Consider the following 25,892-nt stretch of genomic DNA (forward strand, 5'->3'; position numbering starts at 1 on the left):
TTGCCGCGGTCACGTTTTGGCCAATCGGCGTTTTGTTGGTGCGTTGTTTTTGTGGTGTTCAGCTGTATGGCACGTGTGGCATGGGTGCTGCACGTGGTGCTGCGTGTCTCGTTTCGTAGACCTGTAAAGACTGCATGGAGTCGAGCGGCTTCGCGGCGTGAAATGCACCTACCGTGACGCGCCGCCTTTCGCCGACAGTCGCTGTCGTTAGAAGGTCGGTGCGCGGGGATGCGGAGAGCAGTCGCCGACCATGTCAGCCCGTCCATTCGTGGAACGCTCGTACCCGGACGTAACGTCTTCCCCGCCGTCTTACCGCCGGCAACACTCATCTCCGGGCGGAGGCCTCACTTTCGTGGACTTTTTGCCGTACTGCGTCAATCCGGGCACTGTCTCGAGCTCACCGACGTTTGAGCCGTTCAGGTAAGGCGCTTTCGCGCATGCAACGAAACCGATCGAAGCGACAAAAACGCAGGGGGAGCGCACATCTACCTCCGTCGAGCTCCAAAGTGTTTGTTCGTCCATATTTCGTCTTTGCAACCTACCGTTTGATTCGTCGCATATAGCTGAAAATCTAACTCAAGCCCATGGATCAAACGTGTTTGACTGGCACGGCCGCACAGCTTCACGTCTACGCGCGTGTTCAACTGGTTTTTATCAACTTGAGGTCGCCGAAGCAGTGGAAACGTCCTTGAGCTGTCGTGACCGACCTTGGTCGGTTTTTTCATAATTATAAATGTTAGCGATCGCGGTTTGGTAGCTACTTTATGATTTCGCTACACGTATGAACGTCTGTATTGTATTGTATAGGCTGAGGAGTCAAAACACGTTTTCGTTATTGTTGCGACTGAAGAAGGAAAGCCACAATCGCTGCGCCACGTGCAGACAGAAGAGAGTTGAAAGGTTATATGAAACAGACGCGCGTCTTAACCGCGTCCGCCGAAGCGACAACGCCTGCTACCCAGCTCCGGACTATAATTTCCCGGTTTTGGGGGAAAGGAAATGGCGCAGTATCAGCTCGGGACTACCTCCACTCGTTTTTGCGAGCGCGTGTGCATTACAGAGCTTGCGCTCCCGCTCGTTCCGCGCCTGCCGGACATGCGCACAACAGTCCATCGAGAATGCGCGCGCGTTTCAAACGTTATCGGAGAGTTTGAGAGGTACCGAGAAAATAGATATGAGGGCTGTAAACCTGTCTGCGAATCAAAAATCAGCCTTCCAGAGAGTCACGGCTGCGTAAACAACCCGTCGTGCACATTTTGTGAAATTCACGCAAGCGCGCCACTCGCGAAGGTAGTTGCGAAGTGAAATGTCAAAACGCCGCAGCTACTCGCCGTCTTTGCCAAAAGTAACCGAGCAGACGCGCCGGCTGTTGGAGTGGGCTTGCACAGCTTGCAGCCGAGCGGCGGCGCTGCTATCTTCGGCGCTGGCCGCGCTGCTCCCCCGCGGCTGCGAGTGTAAACTGGCTTGCGTAAGCCTGCGACATAACCTCGCTCAGTTTGACAGTACTGCAAAGGCTTACTTCCTTGCTACTTCTTATCATCCAAGGAAGGAGGGCGAGAACGCGGGCTTACATCACCCAGTTTACACTTCGCAGCCGAGGAGCAGCGGCAAGCGCCGGGAATCGCAGCCCCGACTGGCCCCGCTGCCGTCGTGGCTGCTCGGTTGCTTATGGCAAAACCGGTATGAAGAATGCATTTTCAATAACGTTCTAGTTAAAGCCAACTGGAACCAACTGGGAATTGTTCTTTAAATCAGTGGAACCAGTTAGCATTTTTCACCTGGGAAGGCAAACACACATGTCGCGCTAATATCCAGCAACTCTTGGAGGCCCGGCTTCTGTATGTCTTTCTAATGATTTTTGATATCTTGAACCATTCAAAGTGGGTGTAACAGTACATCTTTGGAGCCTGCGTGTAACACTGAATAGAATATCCATGTAAAAGCGTAAGCATTTGATTAATCAGTCCAAAGTAAGATGCTCCACATTACATTCATACCGCACACAATGAAAAGCGTTTTTCTATACGGAGTTACAAGTGCATAAACAACCTGTTGTGCATATTATGTGAATTTTTTTTCCGCAGTATGAACCGTTAGGGGAATTTGATGCGAGTCAACATTGCGTTGCTGCTAATTTTAGAGAATTGGCTCTTGGGCTGGCAGCTAACAGCCATGCTACAAACTGCATACTTCATAGCCACGTGATAAGTGTTCTGAGTCTTCAAAAATTGTACTACCATGTTACTCAGTTCTGTGGAATTATACTTACAATAAATAGTATGGTCCCATGTGCTGCAATAGTTTTTACAAAAATTGTTGGCTGTTTTCCACCAAATCCAACCTAAATGAAATTAGACACTGCTACAAGCCACTGCTTTTCCGTAGGGATTGGAAACCAGCTTTAATGAGGAGTTCTCTTTCCAGCTTTGACATTATGAAATTCCCTTAGATTCTGTTCTTTGCATTTAGTGCTGTTAGATAGAGCATTTTTCTCTTTGCATAAATCCTTTGCTGTAGGACTTGCTGGGATCTGTAAAAAAAAATTTTGATGGCTGTCAGCTGAGAGTGGCGGTCAGCAAGCTGTACAAATTGTGCAATGTTGAGAAGCATTCAGAATACTTGTATGAGCACTAAGTGTAAACAGCTGCATGGTATGAAAGGGATTGGAAATTAACCTCCTCCATGGATAATTAAATCTGTGAGTATATTTGCAATGCTGAGTAAAGATATTCTGTTTTGTTTTTGTTTTATTATTGTTACCCAGGTTCCCTGCATTTTTATAAAAAAACATGCCTCTTTGAACACCGTGAGCTCGGGGTGTTTTGTTAATGGTTTTCGGTTTCAGTTGTAATCTTTGAAGTCAAGGAGCGAGTTGAATGTCATGATCAAACAATCCCTTTAGATCATATTTATCTGCCTATACTCATACATAATGTCAGTGTATATTTTCCTGTTAAATATTTGTCTGGCTCAAATGATAAATATATGATATGCAATTTGCAAAATGCAGGATGCTGGTGCAGCGTGCCAATGAATGGCTGAAAGAGCACTGCATGTGGGAGGTGAAGACATGCGAAAGTGTCGAGTTCAAGGCATCCAAGTCGATTAACACAGAGCTCATGACTTACTGCGAGTATGGCAAGTGGAGCACTTGCTACATGCGGGGTCTGAGGTATGTGTAGTGCACAATGCTTATTTCGCCCATCTGTATACTGTGAAAAATGTATTCATCATCGCTGTCACTGTTGGTCGTCAGCGTGGCTGCGTATGCTGCAGCACAAATGTCTCTCTTAGTGACCTCCAAATGGCATTCAAGCTGTGGCTGTCCTCGCCGGACAAATTTCCTGACCTCATCACCTCGCCTGACTCCCTGTTGTCCGTTGCTGCGCGTTCCTTCTCTTGAAATCTGCTTCACTATCTGAACAAACCGTTGTTTCTCCACATTAAATTACATATCTCTGAAAAGAAAAATATAAAATCAGTGGACCTTGTGATGCAATGCTCATATTTGGGGCTCGACAAGGAGGCTAGGGATGAGGCTGAGAACAGCGCAATGGCAATGGAGGCAATGGCTAGGGGAAAGGGCAGTCCCATTTGATCCATGTATTTCTTATTTCTTGGACATATTTTGTCGAAAAAAGTGTTCAGCATGGTTTCCTTATGTAAATTTCTCACTTGCCCCCCTCCCCCCCTATATTATTAAAAAGCAAATTTGAGTTGAGTGTATTTTATCTGAAATTAAAAAGAAGTGCACGTGGACAGTACATGCAATGCACACAACTGGCAACAAGTGGCCTATTAACTGTGTAGTAGTGAATACCGATAGAAGGTGAGGCTTTCTACAGTCGTCTCGACTTGTGAGCACACGACCCAGGGCTTTTTTTTTTTTTAATTTGCGAATAAATACTAGCTTCTATTTAGGCAGGTATGGTATGCTCACACCAACCTCTTACTACCTCTTCAGTTGTCATTTTTTGATAACATAAGGTGCCAGCCCTCTTGCGATGCCAAATGCAGGCTGCCTGGGTAACAGGGAACTGCGATTTAAGACAAGACAGTATCAAGTATCCGCAGAGGTATGCAAATATTTTCTTGCATTTTGGACCGACAACAGCTGCCTTGAAGGTTGTTAGAATTCACTTCTTGAAAACTAAGGAGCTTATTATTGCAGCCACATGCACTTTCTAAACACAAAAGCTAGTCTCTAAGGGAAGTGTTTCTTGAGCGTGGAGGGACTTTGGTATCGTGCCTTGCTCATTGAGGGATCTGCCCTAAATTCTCGATTTTCCAGTGGCTAAGGTGATCACATTCGGGTTGTAGGCTTCAATAAGAATGCAGCCAGGCTGGAGATGGCATCCAGTGTACCTTAGTTTGTGGGCCAAGACGTTTTTAATTGGTGATTTTGTTTATTGAAAACTGCTGCATTTTCAAGCTCTGAGTAGCTGCTTCTGTCACACAAGCAATTTGTGCAGTACTTTACCACAATTGCTGCAGATCTTAAATAAGCTTTGGATGAAGGTTAAATGGAAGAACCAACAGACACTGCAACCAAGGAAAGTGCAGTTTTTGTGTGAGGTATGAAATTCAGGCTTCCTCCTTGAACAACTAGAAAGCAAAATGAAGGATAATGCAGCCTCATGCGAATGGGTTTCCTTCTACTCTTCCAGATATTCATGTCCATGAATGTGCGCATTTGTGAGTGTGAACATATACAAAGTTTAGGGAGCCTCATCTTATGCTGTGGCAGTTTGTTTTGAAGCTTAATCTTTCTTTTAAGATTTCCCTGTGCCTTGTTTGCATCAAATGTTAGGTTCTTTTACTTGGAGTAGGGTTGAACTTCACATCAGAATGGTAAAGTAGGTTCAAGAGCCACGAACAGCACATTTTTGACCAGCCGGGTAGCCAAAAATTAGCCATAAATTTAGCTAAGCAATAGCCAAGAAAGGAAGGGTGAAGGGAAGGCAGCATGGCATTTTTGGGGAGCTTTTTGGAGAGGGCCCTGGTGAGTCTGAAGCCGTACACTTAGTTACCTGGTTAGTGCCCCCCCCGCCCTCTCCTCACGATGTAACACTTTACACACGCTGTTTTTTTTTTTTCTGTTAACCTTGAATGACCTGTCTTGGCTATGGCACAGGCTGTGGTTGGTGCCACGACTGGACAAAAGCCGGCCTGCCCAGCAGCTGGAGTACCGCAACCTGGTTCCGCAGCAGATGGCGCCTCCTGCAGGGCCATTCGGAATGCCCATGTTAGAGACGCTGCAAGAGCTTCTGGAGCGTTACAACAAGCAGCTTGTGCACCAGCCAGCACCTGGTAGGCACAAGCAGCCAGTGCTGCTTGCTCAAGACGATGGAAACATATACAAGTCCTGACCTCTGACCTACTTGTGTGCCCTAGGTCATGTTCGTTGCTGTACTATGTACTATTAGGTGAGAATGTTATGGAAGCAACTCATCTATACCAAAACTCAAGCTTTTTTTGGTCATGTAATCACCCCTGCTAGAAACCGGCATCATTCATATTTCGACATGAAAGGTTATTGCCGATCGTACTTTAAGCAACTGGTTACACGGGAATACATTGTGCTCATTCTTGCTGGGAAGGCAGTTCTTGGTCCACAGTGCATTTCTTCACTGCTTTTTATCAAGAAAATGAAGGTTAGTGTGGTTTTCGTTGAAGAAGTACTATGCTTGTTGAAAAGGGAGCCAATAGCTTTTACACATTATTTCTGACGAGTTGCTGATTTTAAAGGACCCTAGGCACCTCGTTTTAGTTGCATGTTTTCATCTTACAAACTTTAAAATCATGCCGGATAAATCTTAGAGTGGACTGATCATTGCCTTTTTGCTGTGGCTGCACCCTTGTGATGTCGCTGGCTGTAAAAATGTCCGCATGCTCAATTCCCACATGGACAGGCTGTGTCCTTGCTGTGGAGACGCAGGAGACGAACGTCCCCAGCTTCTCGGACTTTGACCCCGACCAGTCTTACTGGTCTGCGCATGGCCGCCGCGACCGGCACTTCATCTTCGTTGTTCGTGTTTTCTACGAGGTGGGCTCTAAGGTGTCCGAGGAAATAGGTGAGCCCAACTGCGGCCTTGTTGTGACTGGAGGAATTCTGTCTCAAAACCTGGTGGTTGTGTAGCAGCCACAATTTTTTGTTGTTGCAAAATGTTCTAGTACGACGTATCACCACATACCACTTATATGTGTGCTCATAACGTTCAGAAGACTTCAGTGCAAAAAAAAAATGGTGTGAGGTAGAATGCTAGCACGTTGCCTGTCATCTGTTGGTTTTAGTCGTTACCATCACTCTTGTTGTCATGTCTTTTGGCTTTATTCTGTGTAACATGTTGAAGTGTTGCTGTCTGTATTCATTTTGGCCCGGGAGTTCCCGAGCCTTTCATCCATCTTCAGAGTGACGTGGCACGTGTGCTTAGCCAGGCCTGTGATTATATCCGCTTAGTGCTCCTAAACCAAGGAAAAAAAATGGCCTTTGCTAACTTCATGCTCTTAAACCGGAGGCTAGCTCTGGATTGGATTAGTGCCATGTAGAAGACGACGAAGAGTGGGCAGTGCCATGGGACTGAGCACTCGCGCTAGACGAGCATACAACGTGACAACGGATGATTTGGCTTGGGGTTGGTACTGATCGGATTAGTGCTTAAGCACTAATACTCGGGAATGCAAAATTCAATGCAGTTGTGGAGAACATTTTCTCTTTCTCCTTACTTTTCCTCCTCATTCTCTCACAGCTACATCATCACCACTGATGCTCTAACCAGAAATGGGCCATTAACAGATGCGCTGTAAAACAAGTACCCATTCATTGAAACCAGCTCACGTCTTCATTCTAGCAAGCAGCAAAGAAGAATGAACATCAAAAATAGGAAGTCACATCTTCATTCTCCTCATTGTACAGGTGTGGCAGATTTTGTGCCGGTGCGACATTCAGCAGGCAGCATGGTCTCAATGCCGAGGTACGAGCCGTTCAGCAGTGTCATTGCTCGAGCAGCCCAATGGTGTTCTCAGCAGAGTTCGCTGCGTTTCTGCAATGCTCAGACCCTCGAAATAAAGCTCAAGTCAGGTGAGCAGAGCATCTTCAACCTAAAGTAATGCAATGGCTGAATTTCGATGTGGCCATGCTAGTCGATGCTTGCGTTTAGGAACTGCCTTCAGAAATCATGCATTCAAGAACCGTGCAATGTCATGTTTGTGGAAAATGGCAGTGGATTGTGTTTCTCATTTCAATGATGGTTTTAGCAGTCACGCTTGTATATCTGCGAAACAGAACTGCAACGCTAATGCAAACTGGTTGGCAGTGCGAACACTGCGCTTGATCTCTAGGCTTTCATTATTAAAGCAGGTTGCGCAATAGGGCTGCAGTAGAACTTCAGTAGCGTGGTATGTGAGTGCCAGAAATACATTGGTGTGTTCCTTGCCGAGTGCATGCAACAAGTTACGTTGAAGTGCTCACAGCTCCTTAACTTTTGGTGTAGTATACATTGCACTGCAGTGCAAAGTGGTAACGTGCTGCTGTGGTGATTACCTTGTGGTATTAGCTGAAGATCAGAGTGGAAGGTGCTGAGGGAGTTGGTTTTGTGTGGTGTCTGCATTGTTTTTCCACTGCACCATTTTGTGGCCAAGATATCTTTACACTTAGGCTACAGTGATTCTGTGAACTGCTGGACAGGCCATATGCCACCCTTTCCCTTAACTCCAAGGCGGTGAAGTTGTACAACTAGATTGAATGAGTCCATATTCGAGAGCATGTTAGACTTAAAGCAATGCAAATGTCTCGTTTCTTGTCTTAAAATGCTCTAGACACACATACAGTTTGCACTGGGTAACATGAAAATGTTTGTTGGCTAAGCAAGCTTCAAAAGCAAGAACTAGCTTAGCTTCAGAAGCACATACCTTGTTTAACTGAAAGTGTTGTGAGGTACGGGGCAGGAGCCACTCTCTTTAAGAGTCACACCTTGCAAAGAATGATAAAAGACACAAAATTGAGCCAGTGAGAGTACCTCCGAAAGGAAAGGTGGTTTTTTTTTACTGTTTTGAAATGCAGATCAGTGTCGGATTTTCACACAGGAGTACAATCCTCTTTCCTTAAAGTGCTATGCTCTGCTTTTTTTGGGTCTACCGGTCAGAGAAGAATATATTCAGACGTATCAACGTATCAGTTCAGTACGTTTAAATACATTCAGCGGCACCTCTAGCAAAATAGTACATATGAAGAGTTATCTGTGTACTAACAGGTGTGACAGCCGGCAGTTGGAAACACAGAAAAGCCAGCTCTGGCACGGAAACACAGAAAAGCCAGCTCGTGCCAGAACTAGCTGCAACGTCATCGTTGTCTCGAGCACAGAGCCAGAACAGCGTCCTCGTCATCTCGTGACTGCATACCACAACAGCAGTATTTTGCCTTTTTGTTATATCTTTTGGCTTTCCTTGTGGCAGTGCACCCTGCGGCTCGGTATACTAAAACATGACGCAAGCAAATTAGCAAGGCAAGGTTTGCTTTTTTGCCTGCATCTCAGGCAGCAGCAGTGGATCCTCGTGACGGACAATTTTGCAGTTCGTGCATTGATGGGGACGCATAGTGTGTTCACTTGGCAGAGGATGCATTGCTAAGGTTTGTTCACTGTACAGAAACCAAAAGCTGTCCATTTACCCTCCTTCTTCCTTCTTTTCCTCCTCATCAGATCCATCACTTGACTCTTCCAGTGAGAGCATAAGCGATCGCACCGTGGTGGATACACAGTGCATGTCATACACGGAGCGTGCCAAGGTAGCCACCTTCTATGTGCGCGTGCTACGGGTGGCCTACATCAAGGAGCTCGTGCCACCGGAAGGCGGTCTGCCTCCCTTGCCACGCCTGTTGCTGCACTGTAGAACCTTCATGCCACTGCCTCTGACACAGAGTGTCTTCATGCCTGAGTTTGAGAGCTTGTCGGCCACCAAGAAGCGTGTCGAGGCCTGGATCAATGCCACTGGTTGGTCCTTCCTCTGGCTTTTTATTTCTGTGGCGGCCACTCGTTTCTTATTATGGCAGGGAAAACCCTAACTGCCATGAAGCTTTGTTATGACCACTGCAGCGGTTCAGTGGATATGCACAAAAGCGCCACAACTGAGTGAGGCCATGGCGGCCACATTGTATTAGAAGAGAAATACAAGAATTGTCCACCATGGCTTCTGTACACTATGACGAACCCCACTTGGTTGAGGTTATTCGGAAGCCATTCACTGCTGCATGCCTTATAGCCAGTTGTAACTGACGCACAAAATTCTCTAAATTGAGAATTCTGAGGATAACCTGAGTTCCACTATTTTTTTGCATGTCAAGACTTTATAGATTCTTGATTCATTCTTGTCGGCAACAGCCCTGTGTTTCTTTTGTTTGCTGTCCACCTTTCATGAACCTGTTGCATATCTGAAAATTTTGCTTACGGTACTGTGTGAATATAAGAAGACATCATTCATGTCTACATTGTTCAGAAGCAACAGAAGGAAAGAAAATGTGTGAATACTCGCCTAAACACCACACAGACAGTGTACCTGCCTCCTTGGATTTGCCATGAGCTAACAATGCCAAGTTGAAAAGAAAAGTCAAGGGACTCTGTCTTCAGTGAACTCACTTAAATCTGCAGTGATAGGCTTGCGAGGGACATTGTCCTCCTGCTTCAATTGTAAATGACATGGATGTCTTGTATGTCTTAGCTGAAAACTCCCGTTTGACCTACCCCCCAAATAGTATTTTGCAGGTCATTATCAGCCAAAAAAGGAAGTATATGCCTGGGGGTGTGCACTCATGGGTGTAAGTGGTGGAGTGTGCTACAGCTGTTTTTGTCACTCGTTTGCTTATACATCAACACCATGAAGTTACTTTAGCATGATAGGGATACAACAAGAGGAAAACGCAGGTCGACAGAAAGTGGAAACGATCATACAAGCTGCAGATAACTAACATGCAGTAAAGGTAAAAAGCTACAGTATACAACTCAGCATTTCACAAGTTGCAATAACAAGCCCCTTATTGAAACATTAGCTGGCGTTTCTTGGCCGTTGCTCATTTTTGTTTATGTTCTCAAGAGTCCAATTTTTTTTACTTCTTTCTACCATGCACACAAATAAAAAACAGCATAAGGCGAAACCGCATGAACATATTTTAATTAGTACAGTGAACAGAAAGAAAAACTGAACTGTAACCACCCCAACCAACTGCGATTGTGATTCAAACATTGCAAAGGATGGCTGTAATACTTCATTATTTGTAAATTTACAACAATGGGTAGCCCTTCGTGAAACAGATGAGTACTGAAAAAGGGCTATAATTTGTGCAAAAAGGGAGTATTGTCTGATTACGATGCTGCCATATAGCATACTCAGGGGAAAAAGATATGGTGTTAGAAAGATCTATCTTGCAATGTCCGTTAATTAATTGATATAAACATTTAAGACACAACACACTATTTCGCAGAACAGAGTGATAAATGTGCTCTAGTTAGTAACATAGTCATGAATGTTTTCTGGGAAGCATTGCAGGTGAAAAGAACAACCATTTTTCTCATTTTCATTTCTGTTGATATTACTTTTCTAGATGTGCACAAGGAGTGGAAGGGGTCTTCGAAGGAAAATTAGTTTTCATGTTAGCAGTAGCTATCAAATAATCTACATGCTTAATCTAGTTAACATTATCAGTAAATCAAAGCTCTAAATACTTATAACGGGACACATCGATCAAAGGCACTTCTTTGCCCTGAAAGAGAGAGAGTAGTTTGGGAATTTTAGTCTTTAATTTTCCTGCGCAAAATAATAATAGTGCACTTCTTATAACGAATTGCACTGTTGATTTCCTGAATGTGGCTAACATTATAAAAGGGAAAAGTGAAAAAAATTTCAACTTTTTTAGCTCTGCACTCTGCCCCACAAAAGTGGCTGACTTGCTCTATCAGATGATGGTCAGAAGTCTTTAGTTACAGCATAGTAAAGCGAGCAAAGTCGTGTATTAAGAAAAGTTAGATTGTGGGGACAATGAGCGAAAAGATTTTAACTGTACCTTAGTATGGCATCACCTACAATAAACATTGCTGGCCTAAACCCTGGGAAAAGTCCATTATAGAAAACTGAAATGGATCTCGTCTTGTCTGTACCTCATTTAGCGTCATACAATGTGCAGGTGCACGTGTGCTGAGTTGCGAGACGATCGCCATGCGACTTTTCATTGGTGGCGAGGCCTGTGCTGGTATTGAGAGCAGCTTCACATTCAACTCTGGCAAGCAAAACGAGTACTGGATATTTGTGCTGCGTGTCTACCTGGACGGTGTCTACCAGGAGCCACCACAAGAAGCATTGCCTCCTGTGCCAGAGGTTTGCGATGATGAACGCTGTGCTATTCTCTGAACTTCATCTGTATCTCTTTCTGTCTGCTAAGTGCTTCCCCCTTCTGGGATCCCTTCTCTTCCACTGGACACACTGTGAGTGCGTAGGCTGTTCGCTGAATTGGGTTTTGTTGGGCGCTAGGAACAGTGGCTGAGATCGGCTGGTGTCCTGTACACTTGCTGAGTGTACTGGACACTGGACGCTAGTCTGAAGAAAATCAGCCTCTCACCGCTGTTCTAGAAGGCCAGTGTCATCCCAAAACTTAAAAAGTACCTTATGCTAGCATACATCTGCGAGTTCATGGACCTTCTGGGAGCACACTGTGAACGATGGTGTCCAGCGACACGTTCTACCTCTTCGGGTGGAATGTTCTGAGGCCATTTATGCCTGTGTTTTTAACGGTATCACCGTCACCATCACCTGTGTGCTCACTGGAGGCATTCTGTCCTGCAAAATGCACACGCATGCATCTGTACCTTCCGCAAAAAGCGTGTTATCTGGAAAGCTTTATCTAACCTGGCGTGCCTGGCCATTTGCTTGACGCCTGGAGTGAGATGTCATCAGGTGCTTGTGCACTTGTATGCTCTTTTTCATGTGTAGTGGGCTACAACCGTGCCCAAAAAGTGCTTTGCAATACGCTGAAGGTAAAGACAAGTATCTTTCATTGTGGCAACGCTCAAGTACTTTGAACAACAGCATTGTGCTCTTCCGTTTATGCCTTATATTGTTTTCATCCTCCTTACACAGAGACTTTGAGAAGGAAGAATGATGTACAGTTGAGTGATATGCGGCTGGCCTGCATATTCTCTCTGCTCTATCATCCGTGCCCAAAGTATTTCGTCATTGTTGAGCATTATAATCAGAAGATTGAGTAACTGGGTGTCTGGCTGCCTTGGCCATGATTTACAATGCCTTATCTATCATTTTATACAGCTCGGATGCTTTCATACAGGCCTTCACCGAGGCTTTGAGAAGTAGGAGTGATGCCCAGCAGAGTGATATGCTTCTGCGAGTACACTAATTGTGCAGCTTCAACAACATTTCCCTCTAAAGTGCGAAAAGCAGTATGTATCGAATCTCTGCATTGTTGCAAGTGCCATTACACTCATCACCTTAGCAGCTGCTGTTTTTGACTGTTGCTAACCTTATGTGAAGCTGACAGAGGGATGGGGGAGCTTGTAGTGCATTATTGCCTGACCCGTGTAAGCATTGTATGCTAGCGTTTATTGCAGCTCTCCTTCCTTGTTGAAGGGGGCCTTCCTGGTGACCGCCCTTATTAACCTCAGGCAGTTTTGTATTGCCTAGAGCAGGACCACTCTGATCAGGGGTTCCCAAATCTTCCCGGTGTGGATGATGTCTGATACACATCTTGTACACAGTGCAGAAACATTGTTCAGATGTGCAGTCAATTCTGCAGTTGATTCAGCAAAGCTGTTATCTTTGCGGACATCTCCTGTATGTATGGTACAAATATGAATATGAAGCCCAATTTAATGATTTTAATGCAAAAGCATTACTAGTCCCATTATGAGAAGAGCCAGCAGCGTGTTTTAATGTGTGCACTCGCAGATGGCACAGAAAATCACAGCGATGGCGAGAAAAATAGGGTGAAAAGGTCGCGCAAATCGAGCACCGCAATCATATAGATCCGTTTGTCTGTACATACTCCCCCTGACCCACCTCAATAAGGCACCAGTTTTCCTGACAACATTCATACAAAATTGTGACACAGCTGTTTGTCGCTCAGCATCCCGGGTGGTGCTACACGTTTTCTTTTTGCATATAGCTTACATGTTCTAGTCAAGTTGAAGGCTAGCTTGTGACAGGAATTCCAACCAGTGAAATATGCACTTTCAGTTGTATGCCTTCCCAGACTCCTTACCTCTTCCCTTAAAGGTGCACTAAAGAGAAATCTGAACTCGTCTTGTTACCGCGGGAACTCTATCTACATGTTCCGGGCATTCTTAGAAACTTCGAATTATTGTTTGTGTGGCCGATTGCCCTAATTAAATCGGATTAAACGTCCGTGCTGCCGCCGTTTTTTGAACTCAACGCGGTAGGTAGGCAGAGTCTACCAACGCGTCGAGTTCCTTTCAGCCAGTCCAGTGGCAGCTTCGCTTTTGTTCTGTTTTTTAGGTTTCTGTGAATAAACCGTTTCAGTCACAGGCAATATAGCCGCAAATCAGGCCCACGGAAATAAAGATACATGTGGACTCTTTGATTTACGTACCACTCCGCCAATGGCAGAGCGGCAAGCTGCCACGGGACTGGCTGACGCGTTGGTTGACTCCTCCTACCAACCGCGTTGAGTTAAAAAAAAAAGGCGGGAGCTGGGACGTTTAATCCGATTTAATTAGGGAAATCGGCCACACAGGACAATAATTCGAAGTTTCTAAGAAAGCCGGGAACGTGTAGATAGAGTTCCAGTGGTGAAAAGACAAGTTCGGATTCCTCTTTAGTGCACCTTTAAGATGCAGCTGAGTTTGGGAGCCCAACCTTGGAGGCCTTGACCTCTTCTGTTCTTTTCCTCACTAGCAGTTTCTTCTTCCCCACACCTTTCTTCAATCGGTCGCTGGACTCTGTACTCATTACTGTCTTCAGTTCGCTTGATGTCATCACTGACTCTGTCAGAGTCTGCGAATGGGTCTTCAGAAATAACCCAGCTCTTGTCACTTGAAGACGAGCTCGAGTCCTCACTTGATTCTGCATCTGTTTGACTTCCCTCAACATCCTTCGCTGTAGTGATTTTCCTCTGCTTAAGGTTTCTAGTTAACGTTCCTCTTCTTCTGCTTGTATTCTCTGAGTTAGCTTGCTGCCGGCCTGTTTGGCTACGCTGTACTTGAGCATGTCCTGTGCTCTTAATTTGCCCTGGCCTACGCAACGGTCGACTCTCTAATTCTTCCCACTTGCATACTGATCGTCTATTGAATTCCAAGAGTGTCATAGTTACTCCCCGCCATTTACCTGCGCTTTTTTGAATTTGTTGTACAGCACTCTGGGTGAAGTCATGCGCGCGGTTCCTTATACAACATTTCAGGTGCTGTTTGGTGTCGCGTCCACGTGTCTATGTGGGTGGTCTTCCAGCATTCCGGGCGGAATCATATGAATTATGCAACCGTTCTTTATACAGATGGAATAAACTCAGTTTGTAGACCGCAACCAAATATCTACGTCTTGCGTCCACGACATGCAAACTTGGCCAATCTCATTGCTGTGCAGAGAGAGGGTCCTAATGTTTCCGGTCTGCTGCGAAAGCAATACGCAAACACAAACTCATAGAAAACTTTACAAACTTGCAAAAACTAAAAAATTATAACACGCCCAGGGACAGTAATGCTTTTGCATTCCCACACGTAAGCAATCTAAAATGTTTGCCGAATTTTGCTTTCTTGTTTATGTCCACCGGGTCTTGGCCTGTATTTTTCATCAAAGATATAAATTTATTTTCTTAGCATCAGCTGCCTCTTAGAGCATAGTCCTAGTTGCGTTTGTGCTGTTCTTGTGTAAACATATACAATCCTAGTTGGAAGATGTTGTGTTAGCTTGCCTATCTTTTGACATACATATTCAAGATGAGTTTTTCTTTTAATAGCCTTACAATGCATTCCTTTTGCATTTTATCATTTGTCTTGAGGAAACAAATACTTTCCTACTTGTATCAAAAGCAGTGATGAGGTTTATATGAATTGGATTGGTATCTTTGCTTTTCCTTACTTGATATTTTTCATTTTTTTGTATGTGTGTTTACTGAAATTTGCTCTTCTCAAAGTTTACTATACTGTATCTGCTATAACACTGTTGCCATGTGTGTTTTTAGTTTGTGACTTTGTGCATATTTCTTTTCAATGCATTGTAAAAGTCACTGTGATGTGGAGGTGTGCTCGTGACTTAACGCTTTGTAAGAGAAGGCCATCAATTCTCATGTGACTATATACCTGTATCAGGTGCCGATTCCTAGCAGTGCAACTTGAAAGTCAATGATAGGTGTACTGTGTTCCACTGCATGTTCAAGGCTGCTACTGAATGCCAATGTTTCGAATCGAACATGTCTTTGCGAGCTGTCCGACCTTTGCTAGGTGCAGCACTCGAGGCAGTCACATCACACCAGAATAAACAGTACATGTGTTAGTGCCACTGTGCTGACATTTTCGCCCTTGTGTGCACAAATTGCACTGAATTGTGTTTGGTTGAACCATCCTTTAATGTAGGAAATGTGGCAGCTAGAAAAAAATACTCTGGCGCTTTAGAAGAACCGCTACGATTTCCCTGCTTCCAGTCACTGTTTGATCACTTTGCTTTATTTGCATAATGATTCTATGATCTCACCCATTCCCCCGAGAGATGTGTGAACTAGCTCAGGCTCGGTAACTGGTGTACCTTGGCCTTCAATTTAATCTTGTGCTGTTATGGACACTTTTGCAGTGGTGATAAGAGTGCTGTTGTTTGTTGGCAGAACACATTCCCAGTTTCCATCCGACATGCTGGTAAATTGTTTCGAAAGAAAGCCATGCGAGAATGTTTCATGGTTCAGTCATGGTCGGCGCACTTGGCAACTACGTATACAACATCAATTTCTTCTCGCCTTGTCTGGTCCTGCCACTCGAGCTGTTCAGCTGCAATATTGCCCGTTTTCCCTTCGGGGTCCCCTTGGAGCTTGGCTTCATTGCAGGCAGTGTGTTGGGACGGCTATACCGTTTTACTGCTGCTTCTGTTCACATTACCTGCAAAGTGAAGTTCATTTTTTGGAAGCTTCGTTACTGTGATGCAACTTTTTCTCTCACATCTCCGAGAGACTTCTGCAGTTTGGGCTGTTGTGATACATGTTCATTCCTGTTGTCACCTTAGCTGCACTGAGAGCATTCCCGAATCTTCCTTCATCCATCGCCAACTGAAGGACATGCCTGAATATCTTGCATGGAGCTCCCTGTACTGCACGGTGAACTTACTGAACAAATCTTTACAATAAAATGTTTTTGTTGGTCGCTGCTGAGAGTTCATTGCATGTTTTACAACATTCTGCCTTGGCATACATAGATCTTTAAGACGGTAGGAACATGGAAGCTTGCGACTAGCAATACTGCTGGAGTGCCTTCTCGTGATTGCCACATGTGTTATCAACAAGGTCATAGGCAGCATCAGAAAAAGCATTGAAGGACTCTGGCAGCATTTACATCCAGAAAAGGTATGGGAAGATTTAGTAGAAGTTACAACTTCCAATCCCTTGTTAACTAGTATTTTTCTAAAGTGTATAGCTTATCTTTGCAGAAGACACTTATCTAAAATATGAGCGGATGCATAGCCTTGCCATTCAGCTTTCCACTCATTATTCTCTGGATCCACATACGCTTAGCCATTGTGGATATATGCGATTCATTGAACAATATATCCAATGTAGGAAAATGGCTCAACCAAAATGAACACATGTTTAGTCCTTTTACATGCCAGCGTATCTTGTTCTGTGCTAATTAATGGAAGGGATAATTGTAAATCTACATGCATTGTCCAGCAAGCTTTTTTTTGTCGCAGAAGGACAGATGAAAAGGGAAATGGGGGGAAAAATAGAAACTCTCCAGCAAGGCGGGGAGTTGGTGTGGATGACCAGGCAAGAGTTGAGAGAGGAGGCGACAAATTTGCGAAAACTCAGCGCCAGCGATCAGTAGTTCAGTCATCCTCGTTTGGAAGAAGTTTTCTGCTTTACAAGCGCTGAATGAGAACTTTTACCCACGTTTGACAGCGCCTGTTGTGTGTCTAGTTGCTACCGAAATCTCGCGCTCGCCTTGCCGAACAATGTTTTGCAGGTGCACCATAAGGAATGAAGTCTTGTTCGTAGTGATGTATCACAGTTAGTTTTTTTTATAGGAATACGTAAAAAAAACTCGTAATAATGTTTCACAAAATATAACATTAAGTTTTACACCGCCACGCAAGGAACTGAAACTCTCTCGCAAATTGTTGTAGCGCATGTCCGAAATAATTCGCCACGACCTTGACAGGCGGCCGTCGCTCTAGCGTTGCGTCATCGGCTGAGCACCAAAGTCTCTGGCAGCGGCAGCATCGACTCTTGGCGAGTCTTTGCGTTTGGTCGCGAAATAGCGAAGCGGGAAATAAATCAGGTGCGGCACCGCCGCTATGATGAGCACCTTTTTCCACGTGAGCCTCCATCTGGCCATCTTCGACATGGCTGGAACAGTCGCCGACGGCCGTCAAATGAATGAATGGATGAAGCCGGAAACACGGCGGCACGTAATGAGATCAGCTTGCAGTGGCTAGCAGAAGCAGGCAGTATGCTTTGTTGTGCACCTTCTAGTTCTAAGCCAACATTCACTGTCAGCGCTACAGGATTTTGATCATGAGGATCATGACAGACGAAGGCGGAGGTGAAGGGATTCCGCAACTGGGCCGACTGGGCTGTCAGCTGGGGTCCCGTGAAAATAGGGCACACTGTTAGTTTGAGCCTGTACGCGATGCGATGTTGATGCGCCAGACAACACCTCAAGAGTACAGTGAACCATCGCCTAGAGGAGGCAATGAGTGAACAAAGGCCACCCTGCCAAAGCACCTAACCTGCGAATGGCGCAAACAAATTTATTTTTCATCTAAAAGAGAAAGCTCCGCACCTCGGCAACAAGTTTGATTGCGCTAAGTAGTACGAGTCATTTTTTGGGTCCGTTTGAAGCACTATGTGATGGGCTCTTCTAGAGTCACTAAATAAAACTTAATAAATTTTTACTTAGTGACTCTAGGCTCTTGAAGTCTCGATGTTTGTGTGGGATGGCTACACATCACTAAAATCAACCAGCAACCCTGAAAATTATGGTTAGTTCACGCGGACAGCCCACCTGACATACTGCAAAACTAGTTTGTTTGATTAAAAACATTTAAGTTATTGCTATTGTAAGTAAAAAATTATGTGCGATGTAAAACAAAAATTTCACTGAATAAAATAATAATTTGAAAGTTTTGTAATTTTTGCAGTAACTCTGGTAACATTCAGAGCATCAGTAGAGGTGGCAGTTTCTTAGCAAGGGTATATATAGAGAGTCGTAAGCATACAGTACGTCTAAAGGTTGGTCCGGATTCCGTGAGTTGCCTCTCCGTCATGTTCTTTGTAAGGATATAGAATCTGTTTAATTACAACTCGACGGGAGTATTCGACCGATCTTTTTGGTTTTTTTTTTAACCACAACAAAGATTGCGAATCTTCGAAGTGCGCCAAAGGCGAGGTTTGCAAGCTGGATTTTAGGTTTTTGTAGAAAAACTTCGTTGCAGAATGACCTTAATAAATGAGCAACCGCAACCTCTTAAAACGTTTCGAATTTCAAGCCCCCCATGATTGACGTGGCGGCGACGGTAGCCAACATAACCACGGCGTGCTACTGGCTTTGCACTAATTTCACGCCAGTAGCACGCCGTGGTTATGTTGGCTTTGCACTAATTTCACGTCGAACCCGACCGCGGCGGCTGCGTTTTTATGGAGGAAAAACGCTAAGGCGCCCGTGTGCTGTGCGATGTCAGTGCACGTTAAAGATCCCCAGGTGGTCGAAATTATTCCGGAGCCCTCCACTACGGCACCTATTCTTCCTTTCTTTCACTCCCTCCGTTATCCCTTCCCTTACGGCGCGGTTCAGGTGTCCAAAGATATATGAGACAGATACTGCGCCATTTCCTTTCCCCAAAAACCAATTATTATTATTATTAATTTCACGCCGTGAGCACGGCCGCGACGTTTTTCTCAAAACGGCTCCAAACAGGAGCCTTCCACAACCTTCACATTCTACATAAGATATATCCGGAGCAGTATTGGGATACATGTCCGTGGTGCGGGGCAACCCCCACGCTGTATCATATCACATGGGAATGCATACACAATGTAGCTTTCCGAGGTGACAAAGAGCCAAATGCGGAGCAGTGGCAGGACCGGCTAACCTAGTGAGCCACACACAGAGACCTAGTGAGCCACACATGCCGGATGGCCAGGGACAGTGGTGCCTTGGACTAGGGGCGCCAACCACGCTCAGCCTGGAAGACATCGGCAATCTTCGGGCAAGCAGCAAGATTCTTTATTAGAGCAATAAAGTTTATTCATTCACTCTCTCAAAGCGGCGGTTTAACTATGTCGCAAAAGAAAAAAAAGTGCTCCAAGCTGTAGTCAACGCGGCACTATGTTTTTCAATATAGCAAATATTTACATGTCGGAAAGGAAAAAAAAATGTGGAACGCTTCACGATTTTGCGTGTCATCCTTGCGCAGGGGCCATGCTAATCTTCTCTGTATCGTTCCAATTTTAGTATATGTACTTTGGAAGTACAACCACCAGACTTGCGTTCCGTTATATATAGTCACAACTGGCACACTACAAAGCGTAACGGTGAGCTTTTGCTGACATTTGACAATTAGGAAAGAATACTGTCTAACTTTGAGTTTTGAACTAAATAAATGATTGTGCATATTGATTTCGCACATCACTGTTAGTTAATATTTGTTACGTTTACACAAAATCTTTCTAAATTGTTCATTTCTTGACTGTTTTTTTAAGGGCAATAACTATTTTCGTGGCTTCACCGCAGTACTTTGCTGTTGTGCTGCCATCTAGAGGGCGTTGTTGTAACTGAAACGCTACCCGCGTAAATTTGAAATCAGACTTCACGGTGTTTTGGTACCCCTTTCTCAATCACAATCCTGGCGAAGCAGAGAAGTTCGAGATAATGATCAGAGAGTCATTCAGAAGGGCTTTAGGCACCCCCCCCCCCCCCCCAGCTCCTCTACAGAGAAGCTTCTAGCTATGGGAATGCATAATACCTGGGAAGAGATAGCCAAAGCGGTCAGGAGGCAGCGCTTGCAGTGCTTTGCGAGTGCTTAAGGCTGCCTACCGTGAACTCTGCGAAAGGTTCAGATTCTTAAAATTGCTGACGGAAGTTAGGAGCGAGGCCTCTCTGGCACAGCAGGCTGAGTAGTTAGTGAAAAACTACAAAAATGATTTGGAGCCAGCATTTTCCGTTCAAATCGTTCAGTTTGCAAACTTTCTGCACAACTCTGTGTGCCAGGACACGAGTCCCCTGGGAATAATGAAGTTGCTGCACGAAAGAAAGCTTATTGATGTGTTTCCGAACCTTTCTATTGCTTTGCGAATGTACTTAAGCATACCCGTGGCAAACTGTGAGACCGAACAATCGTTTTGCAAGTTGTCGCTGATAAAAAATCGCCGTCGTTCGAGCCCCCTTGACGACAACGTGAACTCGCGTGCTGTCATGTCCATTGAAAGTGACCTCCTTCGCGATCTATCCTTCGAACAGACTATATCTGATTTCGCCGAAGCGAAGGAGCAAAAGATGCCATTTTAAAAGAGGGCTGTTTGCGCTATACATGTACGAATAGTTCCAATAAGTTCGTTGTGTCGCCTCCCAGCCTCCACGTTGCAAATGAAACGCTGAGCAGTGTAATTCAAGATATGTAAATCTTCGTTGCTCGTTTCTTGTTCTTCTTGCGATATTTAGCGCGCTTATAAAGAACTGTATTTTTGTCGTTTTTGCTAGTGCCACGTTTATTTGGTGTCGTCCTTGCTTGTCTTACCTTTAACGAAAATATTTTCAAATAATGTTTTGTAATTACAGTTGGTAATTTTCATCTGTATTCTAGTGCATTTTTATGGTGTTTGTATTACCTTAAGTATTGTATATATCTATTGCATATTTATAGAGTTACGTGTATAACGATTACTGCAGTATGATGCTTGAATTTTAACAAAGAATGTTTTGGATACAACCATGCGTCTCCTCACGGGATTAAACTTAGTGATGCAAACAAATCCTAGCTTCAGAATGATCGACATCTCAGCTGTGTTGTCCTTTCTACATTCTTGTTCGTCTTGAGTGCACTAAACGTTTCCTTAAAGCCTCGCTTTTGCTGAAAACAGAATGCAGATTAATCACAAAGTGAACATATGTGTTGGTGTTTACAACAGCACGCGTTTCAAGCAAGTTTTGTTGTCTGCCTTATAATAACAACAATAATAATAATCCCGTTGATCGCACTCCGTTCTTTTTAATTTGGCGGAATTAAAATGAAACATGGCATATTTCCAGTAGCGTAGCAGGCGACAGGGGGAGGAGAGCCACCTTATGTCGCTGAACCCCTGGAGTTTGAGACGCGGAAACTAATATGCACCCGATCTATGACAATAACGAAGGGGGCATGGAGCAAAATTTATTCAGAATAAACTAATGAAAAGCCCTCCTGAGGAATCAGCCAATTGCGATGCTGCCTGCGTGCTAGAAGGGGCCGCAGTCATAGCAGTGGTAGATGGGAACCACTCCCAGAAGGTAATTGGATACGTCAATACGCATAATGCTTTAATAGCTGAAGAGGCTGCGATAGCGCTAGCATGTACAGGTACTAGAGCCAAAACTATTCTCTCAGACAATAGGGCGGCTGTTAGGAACTTTGGCAAAGGCCTAATTTCCAAGCAGGTGACCAGTCTACTGAGGAAACATCCGCTAAACTGGGAGGTTTCAGTCATCTGCGGGCAGCTCAGGCACATGCACATCGATGCCGTACACCGTTGACCGAGTCAATTACCTTGTGCAGATCGCCGCTCATCGCTGGATGCGAATGTTCAGCGTGGATGGCCTGCCTGGCGATGGCATTCTTTGCTTCGAACTCGGACCGCGATCGCATCAGCTCACTGAAAGACGTCACCAAGAAGGCAGCACTGGACGGAACCATGACAGAACAAGTGGGCGTGATCTCCCGGAACAGGCCCATATAAGCAAGCCGGTTTCCAGGACCTCACCACAACTGCGGGCACCTCAGGCACTTCGGTGTCGTACACAGCTAGCCGAGTCGATTGCTTTGCGCAGGTACGTGCCTTGTACATTTCTTGTAAGCGTGCCTGAGCTGCCCTGCGGGTTTTTCTTGCATTGAGATGGGAGAGAGACAACCATCAACCATTAATGAAGTCGCGAAGATGCTCTCGGAACTTTCCGTAAAGTTTGGCGGTCACAAAACCAACCTTGTAACAGAAATGCGTGACATCAAGCAGTCGCTGTCATTCATAAATGAGAAGTTTGAGGATTTTAAGATCAACATTGAAGACATGAAACGGGAACAGCAAGCACTCAAAAAAGAAAACAGTGACCACAGAACAGCTCTAGACAGTGCAAGAACTGAGATAGTGGAATTAAAACAGAACTCGAGACAGCAGAACATTGAAATCAAAGGACTCCCCCTCAGGAATGATGAAAACATTGCTGATGCACTCATGCAGTTTGGAAAAAAGCGCGGTGTTCAGATATCGAGTACTGATATTGATGTCATTCACCGCGTGCCCGGAAAGGACAAGAAAATGCCAAACGTAACTGTGCGGCTCACATCCCGCTCCTAAGCTTGTCTCCGGAGGACTTCGGCTACGATGGCACCAGCACCATCTATATTAATGAGCATCTTTGTCCTGAATATAAGATCCTACTTGGAAAAGCCATTGCATGGAATCGTGAGAAAGACTGGAAGTACGCCTGGGTCACCAACGGAAAAATTATTGCTAGGAAGGCGTTCTGAAGCCGACCTGAATCTGAAAACATGCCAGAACAGTGTGCAGTTAGCAGGCCAATTTGCAAAGAAAAATGCATGTGCATCTCTGCTTCACTGTAATGTTCGCAGTTTGAATAAGAACATTGACAACATCTTGTGTCTAATTTCCAAACTTTCATTTACCTTTGATTATATAGCCGTTTCAGAAACTTGGCTACAACCAGATGAATTTCACAATATTCAGGGCTACAACTTTTGTTTTACTGTAATAGAAAAACTGCTACCAGAGGTGGAGGAGTCGGCTTATAGACAACAGCTTCGCTGTCGTGCTCTCTGCTTCCCAAGTTCACAAATTCATTTTGTGCTGATTTTGATTTCTTGGTTGGTCAGTGTCTGAACGCTGCAATTGCTGTTGTATATCGGGCGTCAAACAGTACAATGACGTCCTTTCTTAGTCCACTTTGAATCGTTACTAATGAACTTGTCTACCGTAAATATGAAGGTGTTAATCTGTGGTGACATTGATATTTACCCTTTAAATGATAATAGAGTGATATATTCTAATCTGTTTGAATCACATAGTTTTCGTAACGTGGTTACTAGCCCTACATGAGTGACTGCTCTTTCATCAACATCACTGGATCGTATACATTGCAATTTTGACCCATCATCTATTTTGAGTCACGTATATAAAACAGCCATCACTGTTAGTAGCCATTTTATTGCCTCTGGAACGAGATGCCGCAAACAAAACATTCGATATCCAGAGAAACATTGATCTCAATGAGTTGAAACAACGTCTACAATCGGCAGATTTTAACTTCAGCAGCTCACTTGGTGTTAATGACCATTATCATTCATTTAATGATAGACTGACCAAGGTGATTTTGCAGTCTTCTAAGTAACGAAACAAAAAAATACCATAGTACCCCTATCTGTCCGTGGATGACATATGCAATTTTGAAGCTTGTAAAGGAAAAAGATCGATTGCATACTAAATACAAACAAAATCGAGGTAATTCATACTACTTCGAAAAATTCCGGACAGCAAGAAATGCGGTTACAGCTGCTATAAGATCGCGAGAAAAGGAGTACTATTCACAATTGCTACTGAAAAATGCCCCCAATATAAAAGTTACGTGTAAAATCATCAACTCAGTTATTAATCTAGCAGCCATCCATTTTATTATGCGTGACATCAAAGTCCTAGGGATATCTATTGAAAAGCGTATAAGATTGGGCAAGTTGGTCAGACATGTGTGCTCTCCTCTCCTGCTGTCCTAGTCACTTGATGCTGCGCCATTATTCCCTTTAGCATATCTATTGAAAGTCTTGTTTCAACATTTAATGTATTTTTTTTACTGTTGGTGCACAAACAGAAAATTTGCTGTCCTTCCGCAGAATACCTCGCACCTCTACAACGTATTTTGGCTACCTTTGCCTACCACGATATTACAGTGGATGAGATAGTCTCCACATTTCATAATTTTTTGTCAAAATTATCAGTACGGTACGTGTGATGGAATCGCCTCATTTGTGCTAAAACAATGCATAGATATTTTGTGTGTTCCACTCGAAAAAATATACAACCTCGCCTTCTATTTCGCTACCTATCCGGACTTACTTAAGTTAGCTAGAATAGTGCCGATATACAAGAATGGAGACCGAAACCTTGTTGAGAATTATCGCCCATCTATATTTCAATCTATATATCAACACATTGTTTGAAAAACTCATTGCTAACAGAGTTACGGCTTTTCTCGAGCACGGAACCCTACTGTTTCCTCATCAACACGGTTTTAGACCTAATAGATCTACCGGAACAGCACTAGTATCTCTAACAAATACAATCAACTCTTTTTTAAATGGTAATAAAGTAGTCCTAGGAATTTTTTTTGGATAGCGAGAAAGCATTTGACACTGTCGTTCATGATATTTTACTGAGGATCGAAGCTGTAATACCCTCAAATGAGGGCCTTTGGGGGTATTCTGAATAAATAAATAAAATAAATAATGCATTACAGATTTAGAGCGATTAGCACAGAATTCTCCAGAAGTTATCTTAATAACAGGCGCCAAATGGTCCAACTGCAGGGGCTGGTTTTGAAGCAGTTACTGTGGGCGTGGTTCAGGGTTTTGCTCTTGGCCCGATTTTTTTCTCATTGTATATCAATGACCTACCACACTTCACCGAGCAGTTCTCTGTTTTTATGTATGCTGACGACACAGCTCTTTTATGTGCACATGAGTGTGCATTTGAACTAATTAGCACGGCTAAGCGGGATTTCGAAACTTTCAGTAATTGGTTTACCTCCAACAGACTTGTTGTAAACGTTAATAAAATAAAATACATTATATTTAAGAGCCCAAGAAAAATAATCCCTGAAAAATTTTCCTGCAGTGCAATGGCTGAATAATCCCATTGAACCTGTCAATAAGGGGGCGTATTTGGGAGTAATTATGGACGAGAACTTGCACTTTCTAAAAAGTTGGGTGCAGCGTGCTTTGCACTGTATAAATGCCGCGAGTACTTCGACAAAGGCACACTCAGAATTATTTATTTTGCCATTTTTCAAAGCCAGTTGTCATATATTGCACTGAGTCCTGGGGTCACACCTACCAGTATTATTTGGAGCCGCTCATGGTTTTGCAAAAAAGGGCGATTCAGTTCATCACACAGTCGAGCTACAAAGCGCATACTTCTCCTCTTTTTAAACACATGAATATTCTCCCACTAAAATCGTTTATTGAATACAGGACTCTACTGACGGTACATGCATGTCTTGTGGACAATTACCCATTACACTCATCCATTTTCACTCTGCTATCACATCGCACCCGCAACGCTGCAGATGGAAATTTCTTTCTTTCTAAGACGAAAAATGTCTACGGAGAAAGGACCATAGCTCATGTGGAGACGAAGCCGTGTAATTCCCTTAAAGGTGCACTAGAGAGGAATCTGAACTCGTCTTATTACCGCGGGAACTCTA

The 25,892-nt window shown here is 44.2% G+C and overlaps 1 protein-coding gene, 1 long non-coding RNA gene and 1 other non-coding gene across 4 annotated transcripts; 1 reads left to right on the plus strand and 2 right to left on the minus strand.

Moving 5' to 3' along the window:
* On the plus strand, nucleotides 1-13,693 carry LOC144107949 (uncharacterized). Of its 2 annotated transcripts, XM_077641191.1 has the most exons (7): nucleotides 1-420; nucleotides 3,011-3,172; nucleotides 5,135-5,310; nucleotides 5,913-6,074; nucleotides 6,917-7,081; nucleotides 8,700-8,990; nucleotides 11,174-13,693. In XM_077641191.1, exons 1-7 carry the CDS (start codon nucleotides 251-253, stop codon nucleotides 11,395-11,397), a joined length of 1,350 nt encoding a protein of 449 aa, XP_077497317.1. In that variant the 5' UTR covers nucleotides 1-250; the 3' UTR covers nucleotides 11,398-13,693. The 2 variants fall into 2 exon arrangements, with proteins under 2 accessions (XP_077497317.1, XP_077497318.1); XM_077641192.1 differs by lacking the exon at nucleotides 5,913-6,074.
* A 1,062-nt stretch (nucleotides 13,694-14,755) lies between these two features.
* Nucleotides 14,756-17,770, minus strand: LOC144107950 (uncharacterized). The gene is made up of 2 exons (XR_013309442.1): nucleotides 17,517-17,770; nucleotides 14,756-16,097 (listed from the first exon to the last, which is right to left on the minus strand). It is a non-coding gene; the product is annotated as an uncharacterized LOC144107950 (long non-coding RNA).
* Nucleotides 17,771-19,581: 1,811 nt separating this feature from the next.
* On the minus strand, nucleotides 19,582-19,684 carry LOC144108976 (U6 spliceosomal RNA). The gene has a single exon (XR_013309563.1). It is a non-coding gene; the product is annotated as a U6 spliceosomal RNA (small nuclear RNA).
* Between the last annotated feature and the right edge of the window lie 6,208 nt (nucleotides 19,685-25,892).

Source organism: Amblyomma americanum, chromosome 10, assembly GCF_052857255.1.
Source record: "Amblyomma americanum isolate KBUSLIRL-KWMA chromosome 10, ASM5285725v1, whole genome shotgun sequence".
NCBI lineage: Eukaryota > Metazoa > Arthropoda > Arachnida > Ixodida > Ixodidae > Amblyomma > Amblyomma americanum.